This window comes from Monodon monoceros, unplaced genomic scaffold (assembly GCF_005190385.1).
Source record: "Monodon monoceros isolate NGI ecotype Baffin Bay Population unplaced genomic scaffold, NGI_Narwhal_1 Super_Scaffold_3, whole genome shotgun sequence".
Lineage (NCBI taxonomy): Eukaryota > Metazoa > Chordata > Mammalia > Artiodactyla > Monodontidae > Monodon > Monodon monoceros.
Genome location: NW_021703780.1, coordinates 66,610,678 through 66,626,463, shown reverse-complemented (window position 1 = coordinate 66,626,463; position 15,786 = coordinate 66,610,678). Strand labels below are relative to the sequence as shown.

At 52.6% G+C, this 15,786-nt stretch overlaps 1 protein-coding gene across 5 annotated transcripts in view; it reads right to left on the bottom strand.

Annotated features, from left to right (window-relative positions):
• NISCH (nischarin) overlaps positions 1-15,786 on the bottom strand; it is a 44,257-nt gene that overhangs the window by 17,712 nt on the left and 10,759 nt on the right. For 4 of the 5 annotated variants that reach the window (XM_029244118.1, XM_029244119.1, XM_029244116.1 and 1 more), the window contains exons 4-15: positions 15,518-15,566; positions 14,335-14,498; positions 13,863-13,958; positions 12,462-12,557; positions 11,099-11,251; positions 10,030-10,098; positions 9,334-9,519; positions 9,051-9,179; positions 7,763-7,876; positions 7,298-7,409; positions 3,086-3,210; positions 1,899-1,948 (exon numbers count right to left, since the gene is read on the bottom strand). In XM_029244118.1, the coding sequence (XP_029099951.1) occupies positions 1,899-1,948; positions 3,086-3,210; positions 7,298-7,409; positions 7,763-7,876; positions 9,051-9,179; positions 9,334-9,519; positions 10,030-10,098; positions 11,099-11,251; positions 12,462-12,557; positions 13,863-13,958; positions 14,335-14,498; positions 15,518-15,566 (1,343 nt within the window). Of the gene's footprint in view, positions 1-1,898; positions 1,949-3,085; positions 6,740-7,297; positions 7,410-7,762; positions 7,877-9,050; positions 9,180-9,333; positions 9,520-10,029; positions 10,099-11,098; positions 11,252-12,461; positions 12,558-13,862; positions 13,959-14,334; positions 14,499-15,517; positions 15,567-15,786 lie in introns of those variants that run through there. The other variant, XM_029244120.1, reaches the window with a different exon arrangement.

The window sequence follows — 15,786 nt, the reverse complement described above, 5'->3', positions numbered from 1 at the left end:
TAGACAAATGGATAAAGAAGATGTGGCACATATATAAAATGGAGAATTACTCAGCCACAAAAAAAAGGACGAAATTGGGTCATTTGTAGAGACGTAGATGGACCTAGAGACTGTCCTACAGGGTGAAGTCAGAAAGAGAAAAACAAATATCATATATTAATACATATATGTGGGACCTAGAAAGATGGTACAGATGAACCGGTCTGCAGGGCAGAAATAGAGACACAGATGTAGAGAACAAACGTATGGACACCAAGGGGGGAAAGCAACGGGGGGTGGTGGTGGTGGTGGGATGAACTGCGAGATTGGGACTGACGTATATACGCTAATATGTATAAAACAGATAACTAATAAGAACCTACAGAAACTAACACACCAGTGTAAAGCAATTATACTCCAATAAAGATGTTAAGAAAAAAAAAAAAAGAAAGAAAAAACCCACAGAATGGAAGAAAGCATTTGCAAACTTAGCGACCAACAAGGGATTAATCTCCAAAATATACAAACAGTTCATGCAGCTCAATATCAAAAAAACAAACATCCCAGTCAGAAAATGAGTGGAAGATCTAAATAGACATTTCTCCAAAGAAGACATGTAGATGGCCAAAAAGCACACGAAAAGATGCTTAACATCATTAATTATTAGAGAAATGCCAATCAAAACTACAGTGAGGTTTCACCTCACACCAGTCAAAATGGCCAACATCAAAAAATCTACAAACAGTAAACGCTGGAGACGGTGTGGAGAAAACCCTCTTGCACTGTTGGTGGGAATGTAAATCGGTACAACCATTATGGAGAACGGTATAGAGGTTCCTTAAAAAACTAAATATAGAACTACCATATGATCCAGCAATCTCACTCCTGGCCATATATCCGGAGAAAACCGTAATTCGAAAAGCTACATGCACCCCAATGTTCACTGCAGCACTGTTTACAATAGCCAAGACATGGAAGCAACCTAAATGTCCATCAACAGGTGAATGGAAAAAGAAGATCTGGTACATATATACAATGGAATACTACTCAACCATAAAAAAGAATGAAATAATGTCATTTGCAGCAACATGGATGGACCTAGGAATTGTCATACTAAGTGAAGTTAGACAAAAACAAATATCATATGATATCGCTTATATGTGGAATCTAAAAAAAGTGGTACAAATAAACTTATTTACAAAACAGAAATAGAGTCACAGATGTAGAAAACAAGCTTATGATTACCGGGGGGAATTGGAGGAGGAATAAAATGGGAGATTGTGATTTGTATGTATACACTACTATATATAAAATAGATAATAAGGACCTACTGTATAGCACAGGGAACTCTACTCAACACTCTGTAATGATCTATATGGGAAAAGACCTTAAAAAGAGTGGACACATGCATAACTGATTCACTTTGCTGTACACCTGAAACTAACACAACATTGTAAATCAACTATACTCCAATAAAAATTAAAAAAAATTCAAGCGCCTCTTGGCCTCTACTGGCCCTGGTGAAAAAGGGTACGTAGAATGGGTTGGGGAACCTCTTCTGTAAAGACAGTAAACACTTGAGGCTTTGGGGGCTACCCCACCCACATCATTTTTTTTTAAAAAAACAGCTCCTTAAGAATGCAACAATCATTTTTAGCTCACAGACTGTACAAAACAGGCAGTGGGCTAAATTGGCTTTGACCTGCTGACCCCTAGTGTAGGATAACGTGTCAATGCAAAGTTTAGGGATTAGAACTTGGAAACAGACCAGAGCCCATTTCAGCTGTGTTTATTTATTTAAAGGAAGAAATAGTTCTATAGGACTTCTGCAAACAGACTTTTAAGAAAATCTTGGTTACTACTGGCCCAGAGTGTGTGCAGAAGGCCCAGAATGCCTTCCACGATAGCCTCTTCCTTACCTTGCACCGCCAACAGCTCCCGGCACATCTCTTAAATCATCAGAAGGTGCCTGCCAGGAAAGGAAACGCGGTCAGTCCCCACCTGCCGCAGCCATGCCCTGGCATTCAGCGGGGCGGCAGGCCCTGAGCACTCCTTCCTGGCCCAGCAGGAGGCTCCTTGCTATCGCCACACTCCACCCTAGGGTGGATCTTGGGGCCCAGAGAGGCAGAGGGACTCACTCAGTCATCCTGCCAGTGCACAGCAGAGCTAAGATTCCCAACCGTGTCGGTCTGACCCCAGCCCACACTCCCAACCCCTGGGCCAAAGCCTCTCGCCCTCCGCAAGCTCAGCTTGTGCCTCCAGGTCTGGCATCTGAATGTTCCCTGTGCCATCCCACAGGGTCCATGTGGACCATCTACCAACTTGGTACCGGGCCAGCAGAGGACATGGTGAGCGGAGGCTGTGCAGTGCCTGGCAAGGCCCTCCCAATGGTCTCTGGGCAGCGGGGAAGACCTAGGGCTCAGGAGCCTCCTGCTGTGACCCTGGGGAGGGTGAAGGGAGAGTGCAGTGGAGTGCTGGGACAGAGCAAGGACTCTGCCCACTGCCCCAGTGCCACACGGCCGTGACACTGTGTTGGTGAAAAGAGACAGGGCTGGGCAGGCCCAGCTACCAAGCACACTCCCCACGCACACAGCAAATGAGCCCCTCGCACCACACCTGCCGTCCTCTTTCTTTCCAAGACACAGGAAGCAGCTCAGGGACCCTCAGGAGCAGCCACGGAAGAAGTAACAGAGTCACAGCGTGTCCCAGATTACCAGGGTGGGTGACGTGCAGAAACAGGCAAAATGGTGCAGGGGTGCCAGACAGCAGGGGGAGAAACTTCCTGATGGGTGTGGAGCCCAAACAAGCCACCCCTGACCAGGGCCTTCTGAACTTTCCCCAGGGAGTCTGCTCACATGCACTAAGGGTTATGTGGCTTTGCCCCCCAGGGTCCAGTAAGAGAAAACTGCCTATTCCCATCAGTCCAAAGAAAGAGACAGACGACAGACGCTAACTGAACAGACCCTTAACCACAAAGCAGAGCACACCAAGCACTGGCAGCGTCTGCTACAGCTCCAGCCAGGCCACCTCATACTTCCAGACAGCTTCAGGCAGAAGAGCTGGCCGCAGAGGAAACCAACCCCCAGAAGCAGGAGAAGGATGTTACCTGTCCCGCAGGGATGGACTCCAAGGAATCAGAGCATCCCCGCGCAATGGGCCGGTCCTCAGGAGTCAGACTGTCGGTGGATGACAGGCTGCTGGCCAGGGCCTCTTCTTGCACAAACATGATTCCTGGAGAGACCAGGGGCAGGCGGGTGGGGCAGGCGGGGCAGGGAGAGCAGCCATTCAACAAATGGGGCTGGGCCCTCGGGCTACTGGCATGGCTGGGGGCTAATCAGACCCCAAACCTAGCCACGTGGATTACAGAAGAAAATGTTGAAACTGAAATCTTAAGATAACTAGAAGAACAAATGTCTGCTTATCTAATCTCACGGTAGGGAGAGATTTTCTGAGCCTAAATCCAAAGGAAGAAGTTGAGGTGTGACTGCATAAAAGCTAAACTTCTGTAAGTAAAAAAAGAAACCTAAACGAAACGAGAGAAAAGTGCTCACAACATTTGTCAAAGGCTTGTATCTTTAATCTATAAAACGCTCTTACAGATAACAAAAAATGGGGGGAGAAAATTAGAAATCCCATTAGGAGACTGCAAAGAATGAACAGACATTCCACAAAAGATCAGCCAACAGGCTTAACACAAGATAAAAGCTCACCCTCGCGAGCCATCAAAGGGCAAGTTTGGCCTCTCACTTTGGCAAAGGTCAGGCTGTTTGGCCTAACTGGCAGAGGCAGGCGCTGGGGTGCAAGCTGCCCCACCCATTTGGAGAGCAGTTTGGCAGTATGTCCACCAAGAGCCTTAAACGTGTTTGCTCCTAGAGCGTCTTCATGGGGAAATGGTTCAAGTCCCCCTACCCGCCACTCCAGCATCCCTGCGGAGTTTTGCAGACACAGGGGCACAAGACCCCTCATCGGAAGGCCAGGCGTTCTTGCAGGCTCGGGTTTCCTCCAGGGCTGGCGAGGACAACCGATGCCCACCTTCCCACAGGACACATCCCACTGACCCTCCCCTGGGCCACCGCCCGTGGACAGCACGCTCTGACTCCCTTGGGCTGCTTTTGAAGCCTGCTGACGCTGTTGTATTATTATTACAGCTTGTCTGGGCCCATTACTTCACTCCAGACATTTTCCACACTGGTTGAAGATAAAATCTTTTTTAACTTTCTCCTAAATGCAGCTGATTGGATGAATGCTGAGCATCAACTCCAAGTTCTGCAGAAACCTGGAGGAGCCCAGGGCTTGCCTCCATAGCCTGGCTTTACCACCAGTCACCACGGCCCAACAAAATGCCTCAGAGAACTCAGAGCCCCAGAGGTCACAGGCCCTCGTCCAGCTCTGCTGCTAGCTGGGGTCAGGACAACTCACAATGGCCCAGGTCCTCTGCCCATGGGCTAGGCAGGCAGATGGCCCAAGCCCAGACACCCCCCAGGGCAAAGCAGCAGGGGCTGTGCACAGGCAGGAAGGGCAGCAGGCACACTGCCAGGCATGAAGCGTGCTGCTCTCTCCTGGAATCCACCCCCTCCTCCCTCACATGCTCAGATCCTACCATCCTTTGACATTCACCTCACATACAACTCCACTGCAAAGTCCTCTCTGCTCTAGACAGACTTCTGTCTTCCACAAATGACCCAAATCATTCTGCCCTGTTCTCCCTTGGGGGTACAGCTCATCTTCCCAAGAGGCTCCAAGTTCCTCAGGGGCACTGTCCTGGTCATCTTGAAACCCTCCAAAAAGGACGTAGGTAGGAAGACCCTACTGACCCCTTCTGATGGACCAGAAGCAGTGCTAAGTGTTTCCCCAGCATTAGCTCACGCACGCCTCCCGTTATTTACCACAGCTCATCAAATCTAAGATGCGTAGATGTGGCGCCATCTTGGTCTCAGCAGGTGTCCACGGAAGGTTTTCACACAACTCCATCACGAATACCAGCTGGCTGACAGCAACTATGAGACGCCACTGACTGAAAGATGCATCTCAATTTCAGAGAAGTCACAAGGTGGAAATGTGTGCATCTTAGAATCGATGAAGTAGGGTAGAGAAAACAGAGCTTCGGGAGGCAACAAGTTGCTTGAGGGACCACATCCAGAAAGCTGGGATGCAAACTCAGGTGACCCAGCCCAGGTGCCTGCTCCTAACCCCTTCTCTACGGCCTCCTCTCAGCCCCTGGACCTGGATGGAGAATCAACTCGGTCATTTTGCACATCAGTCCCTGTGGCCACAACCCTCCATGGCTCCAACAAGCTGGCTAACAGCTCCTGAGATGACCAGAGGCCTGGTGTTTACTGGACAGCGCCCCTCCAGGCAGGCCCCCGGGGGCCCAGTTTATTCACAAGTATGTTCACTTCTACAGAACTGGGCTGGGAACAAAGCTGCTCCCCCACCTAGGGAGAAATCCTCGCCCATGCAGGCAAAGTCCAATAGCACGTGGCTGAACACAAACTTCTGCGGATTCCTCCACGTTAGCAAGAAAAAGAACATTTTCCTGTCACTACCCACCCAAGCCCTGTTTGCAACTGAGGAAATGTGGATAGGGACAGTCTTTCTGCTTCCTTCCTGGACTGTGGTCTGTACAAACAAGTGGTCAGAAAGGGCCACTCAGAGAATGGGACAGGGGACATTAGAATGCTTAGACGGGGCCCAACCTTTGTTGTTTCTCACCAAAAGGAAAGAGATGTGCACACAGAGACATCCACTGCAGTTTTATTTATAAGAGGTGCAGATCTGGAGACAACGTCTAAAGGTCCAGTAGCGGGAAGAGGGAAGGCTACACTGAGCCACTGTGTGGCGTGTCCCCAGGAGCGGGGGCAGCGAGGAAAGGGGCTGAGGCCTGGGCCTGGCTGGTGCAGAGGCTTTGCCACCAAAGGGGGCACTGCCCGCAGCTACGGCTGTAGGGGCAGACGCCTCCCTCGCCGCCTGCGGCTCACTCATTCCCCGACTCAACAAATGCTGACTGAGAACAGGATGGGCCCTGGCCCCAGAGCCTAGCCATGTGGTCCCCCCACAGGCACCCAGGGCTGTGACAGGCAGCTCGGGGCGGGGGGCCTGAGGAGGGCTCTGACCCCTTGGCAGGAGACACGGTCAGGAAAGCATCTTCACAGTGATACAAACCCCCTCCCCTTTTACGTAAAAAAATAAAACCGAAATTTCTCAGTCAAGAGTGTTACAAAAGCAAACGGACGACTGCTCCAGCACCAACGTCCCCATCCACTCTGGCTCACGTCCACGGCTGTGACCTCGGTGCGCTGCCCTGCGCAGGCTCTCTGACTCAACCCAGCACTTCTCCTTTCTTATCCAGCCTTCCCCTCGGCTGTGATGGCTGCAGGGTATTCTGGAGGACCACAGCTTAATCTCCCTCTCACTCTGACGTCCATCACGGCCCATGTTTAGCTAGCATAAACAGTGCTGCAGTGAGCATCTCACCTCCCACTTCCCTGTTATCTTATCCCGCTAAGATAAAATCCCCACCAACGGGGTTACCAGGTCAAGGGGTGGAAACGTTTTTCTGGCTCTTGAAACATAGGGTCAAACTGTTTTCCCAAGACCTCACACCAAGTTCTCCGTCTCCAGGAGCCCGGGTGGGCGGCGTTCTTTCCTGTGTGCCCCGAGCCTCGGCTCCACTCGGGACGGCACACCCTCCCCTCTTCCGTGGGGGCCGGGCCAGCAGACACTCATGGGACCTGCTTCACTCACTCATCTCCGAGGATGCCTGGGTTCAGAGGTGAAAGCCCTTTGAAAACGCTAAGACAGTGGGTGGATGAAAGGGATTGGTCTTCCATGGGTTCACAGACAGCCCATCTGGGCCCCACCAACACAGCGTTTGGGGCTGGGTCATACCACCAGGGCCATGGCAATGAGGCACGCTCCCCACGCAGGTATCGGGGTGCCCGACTTAGGGAAGTAACCAGGCCTGGGTTCCCATGAACAAGGAGCCAGTCTGCCCCCACTGCCTGTGGGCCAGTGGGGTCCTTATGGGCCAGCAGCCAGTTCAAAGAGCACATCCCCGTGGTACCCTAGAGGATCTGGATGTGTGTGTCAGAGCAATCGGGAGTCCTCACTTAGCAAACCTCAGCCAGGCACCCCCCCAGCCATGCGCCACCCCGAGAGGGGCTGGTGTGGAGACAGCACCACGCCCTCCCTGCATCTGAACCATGTAGGGAACAGGTGCCGGCATCTCTCCCCCAACGCCAGCCCAGCTCGGGGCCCAGGCAGGGCCCAGGCAGGGCACGTGCAGCTCTACCAGGGAGAAAGATACACAGGCGATTACCTTGGTTGGAGAGGATGGGCTGGGGCAGGGAGGCAGAGGTGGGAGCCACGGTAGGAGGGGAGCTGCTGGGCCTGACGCACGGGGCAGCAGACAGCCTAGAATCCTCACTGACCTGAGGAGAAGTGCTGAGTCAGTCGGGGAGAGGAGACAGATCCAGAAGAAGAGAACAGAGCCTGGCAGAGCCTGAGATGTGAGAAGCTCATGGCTCTCACAAACATCAGTGACAGGGAAAGAGATCTTAACCAACCCTCAGCAACCCCATGCACCAAATCCTATCGTGACCCCCATCTCACAGACGAGAACAGAGGGGGTGTGAAAGCCCAGGGTCATGCAGCCTGGGGTGCGGGGGGTGCAGCCAGGACTCCATGGCCCGGAGTGCTCCCTGGCCCAGTTCCACTGCAAGCCAGCTCCTTCCCCAGCTGGCTCCTCACCACCCCTCCTCCCACCTCCCACACAAAGACTCACCTTCTTCTCGGGGTTGCTTAATTTGGACTTGACCTCCTTGGCTTTCTGAATTGCTTTTAGCACTTCCACCGTGTCCAACTCCTTCTCTGTGGTCACTGTGTTGTCCAGACAGACCTACAGTGTCCAGAAAATGGCTATCAGCATAGGTGCTGGCAAGCATGGAGGGAGCAGAATGGCAGGGTCCCACCGAGGGGTGGGCCAGGCCCCATGAGGACACAGGAGGCTGCAGAGGCTCAGCCTGTTGGGAGGTGAGCTCCTCGCCACCCATGGAAGCGACCTGGGAGCTCCTTGGAGTGGCCCAGGGAGGTCCCACACTGCCTAGCCCAGTTCTGGGAGTCCCTCTCCAGGAAAGGAAGGGCGGGCTGCAGGGGCCACTGTGAAGGCCTCTGAGGTGGCTGGGAGAGGGGGGAAGCTGGTGCCTTGAACTAAGCCTCCAATTATGGCGGAACTCAGATCTGCAAAGAGCAAGGGGAGGGCCTCTGGGCTGGGGAACTGGGAGGGCAAAGGCATGGGAAGCAGGCAGAAGGGCAGGGACGCCACCTGCAAGTGCAGGAGGGAGCTGTGGCCCGGCAGGCAGGCAGTGGGGAGCAGCAGTGTGGTCAAATGAGGGAAAGTCCCAAGGGCCTGGGAGCCAGGGAGGGGAGGAGGTGACATCTTGTGAATGTTGTCTTGGTGACAGTGTGGAGAAAGGTGCACTTGGGGCTGAAAAGAGATGGGAGGGGTTGGGGGGAGGATGCAAATAGACTCCCAGGTATCTTCCAGCCTGGGATTTGGGGAGAGTGGAGGGAGCCTGCTTGAGGCTGAGGAGACAGGTGAACCTGGAGGCGGACCTGTTGGGCTGGCAAGGCAGCAGGCGGCCACTTGGCAGACAGCAGATGGGCTGGGTGACACTGGCCAAGGTGGGCAATCCCTTCAGGTTTATGGTCAGACTTTATGGCCAGAGGTTGTCCAGGAAATATAATTATTTCAGATATCTTATTCCTGACCCTTGTCTACAATAAACATTACTTTTTAACAAATTGAAGACAGTCCCTCCACATTCAGGCTGTGCCTGTTGGTTCCTGGGGAGCACCCCAACCTGAAGCTCTGACAGGGGTGAGGGGAAGCCCACTGAGGAAGCATGGCAGCCAGTGGCCCCCAAGAGGAGATGCATGAGGGAACCTTTTCCTGGGGAGGCAGCGGACTGCCCAGATCTGAAAGGCCCCTCAGGGTCAGGACGTCCTTCTGAATCAGGCAAGTATACGTAAGCGGATGTCACCTCCAGCTGACCCCTCCCCAAGCAGCTTACCTCCGAGGCCCGCTCTCCAAACTGAGCCAGCACCTTGGTCCGGTAGTCAGGGATGATGCTCAGAGGGTTGTTCAGCAGAGCCACATGCTCCAGACACGGGAGGCTGCCGATGCTCCTGACCTCCTCCATCTGCAAGGCATTCCCGTGTCCCTTCTTTAACACTTCAGCAAGGTGACCACACACTTAACAGTCAAAGAAAGGAAGCCCACCATTCTCGCTAAAGTGATCAACGCCAAGGCACAGCCACTCCAGGACCCCAAGACCCTTCTGGGGCACAGCTCACCTGTTCGATTCTGTTGTCGCTGAGATCCAGGTTGACCAGGGAGTAGAGCTTGTGCAGGCCACTCAGACTCCCCAGGAGGTTGCCTGCCAGGTTCAGGGTCTTGATGTTCCCCAATTTGGTGTGAACTCCTTCCAAGAAGGAGAGCTTGTTGTAGGACAGGTCCAGGTGCACGAGGTTGTACAGGTGCTACGGCAGCATTGAGAACAGAGTAAAGTGGTTAAGGTCAAGGCTCCAAAGAAAGGGGACTGACATTAAGGGTGTGATGGGCCTTCCAACCTAAAATGACCAGTTCCTCTGACAGTTATTCCGAAGGGAAATCCCTCTTCCCTGCACAGGTTACAGCCTAGCTGCATCCCCTGCACGGGCAGCATGGCCCACAGGGTAGGCACAGGCTTTGAAAATGAGACTGTCCGTCTTCACAATGGAGGCACATCATCTTCATCACGCTCGATTTGTATTTACACATCTTTTCTAATTTGGGGGAACTAGAGCAACAAACGCTCAGTGTGCATCATTGGGACCCAAAGGGAAGGGCAGCAGCCCCTGCCTTTACAAACCTCTGGTGCACGCAGACACCTTTCGAGGACCCATGAAAGAAACCCCAGAGTACGGCCAAACTCCCAAGGCTGCATCTCAGGAGAATGGGACCTTGTGAGAAGCCTGCAGGCAATAATGGTCTCCAAAGACACAAATTACCTGCAGATTGTCCACGACCAGCACGCCATTGTGACTCAGGTCCAGGAACTCAATCTTTGGAATCAGTTTCTTGTGAAAGAAAAGATAACACATGACGTTATCCTAGGAAGCTGGACCCCACATGGCCCCTGGACATGGTGGACAGACAACCTGGGAGGCTTCCTCCTGACCACAGACTCCTGGGCTGGCCATCTGTGCGGGGCCCCTGACGTGACACCTCCCAGTGCCCACCCAGAAACACGTCCTCAGGAACACAGAACACAGGGACTCCAGTGCTGAGCACGACCCACTGTTTTTACGGAACACTTGGCTTGTAAAAATGACAAATAGGGCTTCCCTGGTGGCGCAGTGGTTGAGAGTCCGCCTGCTGATGCAGGGGACACGGGTTCGTGCCCCAGTCCGGGAAGATCCCACATGCCGCGGAGCGGGTGGGCCTGTGAGCCATGGCCGCTAAGCCTGCGCGTCCGGAGCCTGTGCTCCGCAATGGGAGAGGCCACAGCAGTGAGAGGCCCGCGTACCGCAGAAAAAAAAAAAAAAAGACAAATGGCAAGGTTGCAGACAGAAGGAGGTGCATCCTTCAACTCTACCCACACCCACTGAGAGGCACAAGTACAGGAATCACAGTCCTACTGCCCAAGTACCATCTGGATGTCACTCTTACATGGGCACATCTGGAACCTTTCTTTTTTTTGGCTGTGCCACGCGGCATGCGGGATCTTAGTTCCCTGACCAGGGATCAAACCCGTGCTCCCTGCAGTGGAAGTGCAGATTCTTAACCACTGGACCACCAAGGAAGTCCCTGGAACCTATAGACTGATTTTTCTGCTACACTCCTTGGGAATAAATTTCACCACTGACTGTGTTTCTGTTCTATCAAATGTACATGCAATTAATACACTTCATTTGGTTCTAAGCACTCCTCACCTCATTTAAATAACCCAATTTTGAAATTAACTTAAAAATTACAGGCAATGTACAGAGTGCTGGGTACAGGTTTTCGGTGGTCCTTCTAGAAAAAGCCAGGTTAAATATCCAACCCCAGGGTCTGGTCAGGCCGTGGGGAGCGTACCACAGACTCATCGATCTCAGAGATGCTGTTGTGACTCAAGTCCAGAGCGGTCAGCGCCTGCCACATGGGGATGATGGCAGTCACAGTGTCCTCCAGGGCTGCGCCTGCTGGTTCCCACTCATCAAATTCTGAGGCTTCAGGAACGAGGACTTCCTGTGTAAGAACATCTGGTGAGCACCACACGTGGGCCCTCATGCAACACTGACTGGGAACACAATCGTTGCATAATTTCAGGAAGGGCTGGAGCATATTTAGTATGTGGAAGTGAACTTGCATTAAAATGGGGCTTTTGGTTCATATGCCTTGAAATGATTGTGAAATAACTGAAGAGTTCAGAAACATAACAGCCACTTGGAATATGTTCTGGCCCTACTTGAGCAAATGCTTTTCCAGCTCGCAAGAGCCTCGTTATACGGTGATGCCTTTTCTGGCTTAAATCTCAGAGACTGAAGGTCAGAATTTGCAGTGTTCCTAGGCAACTGTGCTTTATAAGCTGGCACTGTGGTCCCCGTGGTGGACAGTAGGCCCTTTAACCATTACTTTACAAGGTAAAATCCAGCAGACCTGAGACAGGGGAGCAGCACAGAGCACAGGGGCACCATCCAAGGGGAGGGAGGCAGGCAGGCCTCCTCGTTTCGATTTCTGGTGCCCTTTGATAAGACCTCTCCTCTTTCAATGGATCATCTTGGGCTCCTTGAGCCAGGCAGCAGGGAGTGCCTCCCAGAGGGGCAAGGCTGCCTGACACAAGCCTCCTCCTTTCAGCCAGTAGCCTCAAGACAAAGACTTTTCACCAAACCCAAATCTTGATCAGACACTCTAAGTTCTAAAAGTGCCACAATGTTTCTTTCTAGAAGAATTTTAACATTACTAAGATGCAACCCATAAAGAGAGAGATCTCTTACACTCTCAGTTTGCATATTTGTGTCACTCACATACAAACAACAGGGCCCAGCATACACAACTTGGCCTGTCTACTCAAGTCCACTGAGAACAAGATACGAACGAGTGCCACACCAAGGCTTTTTATGTTTAGAGAAACATTTCTATCAGTCCACGTAATAATTGTTCTGACACTTGCCGCTGCTAAACAATTTGGTTATTAAAAAAACAGTGGCTTTTTCCATGGGGAGGGGTTACCCAGTTCCTTAAAATCTCTCGTTAAACAGTGTTGATTTTGGACTGAAGTGTCCCGGGGACCGTCGAGCACTGGGAGGTCCCACATGAGTGTGCGGCTGACCAGAGAAAGTCTGGCTTCTGGCTCCTGACAGATGGCAGCAGAGTTCGCATGATCCTCCATGGGAAGACCACAGTGCAGGACCCTGCCCCTCAGACAGCACCCTGGGCGGTAACAGGTTGCACTTACCTTCATGGAAGTTGCTGAGAAGCGGACACTCATCGTGGCCAAGGTGGGCTTGGACGCGACCAGCCCCCGGATGCGCTTGGCATCACAGTGACTTATCTGGAACAAGAACAGCTACGTCTCAGAAACGGCATCACTGCTCCACCAGAAGTCCCGGGAAGTGGGTGTTCACCCACACACAAAAGGAGCACAACCATCGGTGACCCCGAATCCTTCGAGACAGGCGGTGACTTAAACCTTAAGTCTCTCCTTTCCTCAATTTTTAGTGTTAACTAAACATTCTCTGAAGTAGCTTATGAGATAATGAACCATGAACTCCATTTTCTCTGAAGGGCTGCTTGGGGCTTGGCAGCTGGACACAAAGTGAGGGCCAGGGACACCAGAGCTGGAGAGCCGATGACTTCACCAGCCTCACTTCACTGGCCTCAGCGGCCCTGCAGGAGGAGGGAGGGGTACAGGCCAAAGCACCCTCCCTCAAGCCACCTGCCCAAGTGCTACACACACCCCCCGGCGGAGCCTCAGCCTGCCCAGCCAGGCACTCCTCTCACTTCCCAGCCCCACTCACCTGTGCTGATCGAGGCACAAATGCCCATCAAGGGAATGGCCCTCAAGGTCTCTGAGACAATTGCAGCACATTGCAGAGTCAGACTCAGCTGAACTCAGATCCCAGCTTCCCCCTCGTTAACTGTGTGATCCTGGCCAAACTTCCTTACCTCCCTAAGCCTCAGTTTCCTCAACTGTAAAATGGGAATACAAGTGCCCACTTCACATGGTTGAGAAGGTTCCGTCAAGGAGTGAACATCAGACATGGGGCACAGGGCTGAACACAAAAGCATTGATTTCTCATTGCTGAGATGAGAAATTTTTTATTATCCATTACTGAGTCCCCTCTCATTTATTTAAAAAGTGGTAACAAAATTGGCATTGTGAACCCAGGAGTTTAGCAGTGAGTAATGCAAAGTATTTCTTGTTAGGTGTAGGCATGCCAGAGAGCAGAGGACCCTCCAAACCCTCTGCTGATCTGCCTTGGGAGACAAAGACTTGGAATTGGCTCTGCCTGACCCTCAGGATGGCTTCCCAGCACCTCAACTCGCACAATGAGGAAGCCCAGAAGGAGCTGGACACTAGTGCTCCATCCTGTCCAAATGCTGCAGGGTGGGGGGAACATGCAGACCAGCCAAGAATAGCAGAAGCCCCTCTTTCTCCGCCTTCAGATGGGCCTAACTTACCTAAATGGAATCTGCCACATACTGACAAACACAAAAGCAACAGTGCCTGACAATTAAATCCAGACACCCAACATTGGGAACACTCCATAGCCAAAGATAGGATGGTCAGAATGCAAGACCATCCTGCACAGGCCTCAGCCCCGCCTGCATTCCAGGGGCCCTGGGCCTTACTTACCTCCACCTGATGAAGAGACTTGAATATTGACAGATCAAAAGGCAGAAGCTGCTCCTGAATGTTGCTGGTCCCAAAAGGTCCTTCCGTGCCAGAAACCTACAGCCAAATAAATGGCTTGAATTAGAGATGCTGCTGTAACAACCACTTCCCATCCATGTTCACAGGGCGGTGCTACAGCAACTACCAAACCGCACTCGAAGCTTCGCCTGGCTGTGAGAGGCAGGCTGGGCATGTACTCCCACTCACCACTTCCACGGTCAACAAAGCAGGCTAAAGCGGACGTTTAAAGCGAGGGGCCATTGGTTCACAACTGCCCCCTGGTGCTCACAGCTGAAAGCACAGTGCCAAGATCACCAAATGCAGCCTTCCTTCCCTCAGGGCCCACGGAGTCTCCACACACACGTACTGCCAGGCTAGGAGATGCATGCCCACGACTGAGTAGCTCTCCCCGACCAAGCTGCCCCATCTTTACCTTAAGGTACTTAAGGCGACAGGTGAAGTCCAGGATGTGCCCCAGGTCAGTCTTGGCATCCCCGCTGGCGCACGTGGGCTTTCCCTGCTGCAGCTGCTCGGTGACCGCGTACAGCTGCAGGGGCCTGATGGCAAAGACCTCACCGGCCCCCAGGAGCTGTTCTCCTGCAACAGCCATAGCCCGAGGGGTGAGCACTGAGCCCCAGCCCCATCCCCACTGTGTGGCCAGGGCACCGGTACACCTGGCCAACAGTGGACAAGCACTTGGCCAGCACCCATTAGATGCACCGAGTCAGGAGGAAGCCATGGTCCTGAGAATGCAGGAGCGGCCCCCCTCCTGAGCTGACTGCATGCAGGGGAGACCCAGGACCCGTGATTACAAAGGAGGGAAGAGCCACAGGAATTTGCAGCTGGGGAACCTCCCTGAGTTAAAAATCTGAGGCACTGGGCCAGGAGAAAGCTGATGCAGGCAGCATTGTGGGCATCGGGCCCACGCTGCAACCTCCAAGATGCAGACGTCTTAAGGTTAGGTGAGGCCTAAGGTACCAGCACAGTACAGGGCCTGAGAGCAGGAGGGGGTTCTGAGCCAAGCCAGACAGACTGGCATTTGGTCCTCGTTTTGCTTCTTCCAACCATGTACCTTCCAACCATGTTACCTGCCTTCAGGCAGGTAACTGGGCCTCTTATCCTCAATGTCCTTCTCTGGCCCTCCTGGAGGGAGGCAGTAAGATACAAACACAAGGCTAGACCACAAGCACTCTTTACATCTTAGCTACCGTTACTGTGCTCTCTGGCAGGGCCGCGACCCTAAGTCAGCTTCTGTTTGCCATCGGAATCTTTTTAGGTAAGGACAGACCCGGTGCAAAGGGCAGCATGCCACCCACCTTCCAGAACTCCACCATAAGGCCCTGGAATAGATCCTGAGCCTGGGATTGGCCCCCGACACAGGGACCCGGGGGTCCTAAGGTGAAGAATACAGCTCCTCAGACCTGCAGAACAGGTAGGTGGGCAGGCCTGGCTGTGGACGAGGTCCAGGGATTTGGGCAACCCCAGGGAGGTGGGCCCTGGTTAGGACTCACTTGGCACAGAGCAAATGATGGAGTTCTGTGCCACCCAGGGCCCCTGGCTGCCTAACAGGGCTGGGCAAGTTGCACCCAGTATTTCAAGGACCCCTGGCCATATACCTTTTTCAAAGAGCTCCTCAGCCAGTGCTGCAGTGATGCCATTAATCTCCTGCAGAGAAAACAAAACCCACAGTCAGGAAATCCACCTGCTCCCAGTCACTGGGACTTGCACATTCCCTGCTATCGAACCCCTCTGCTGTTGCAATGCCAGCTTTCCAGAAAGTAAAACAAAATGGAGAGAATAAACTAAAATGAATCAAAGAGCTCAGAAAGGTAAACAATATTTCCAGCTAAAGGGACATTTGAAATGTCTCCTCCAAAGGAGAACC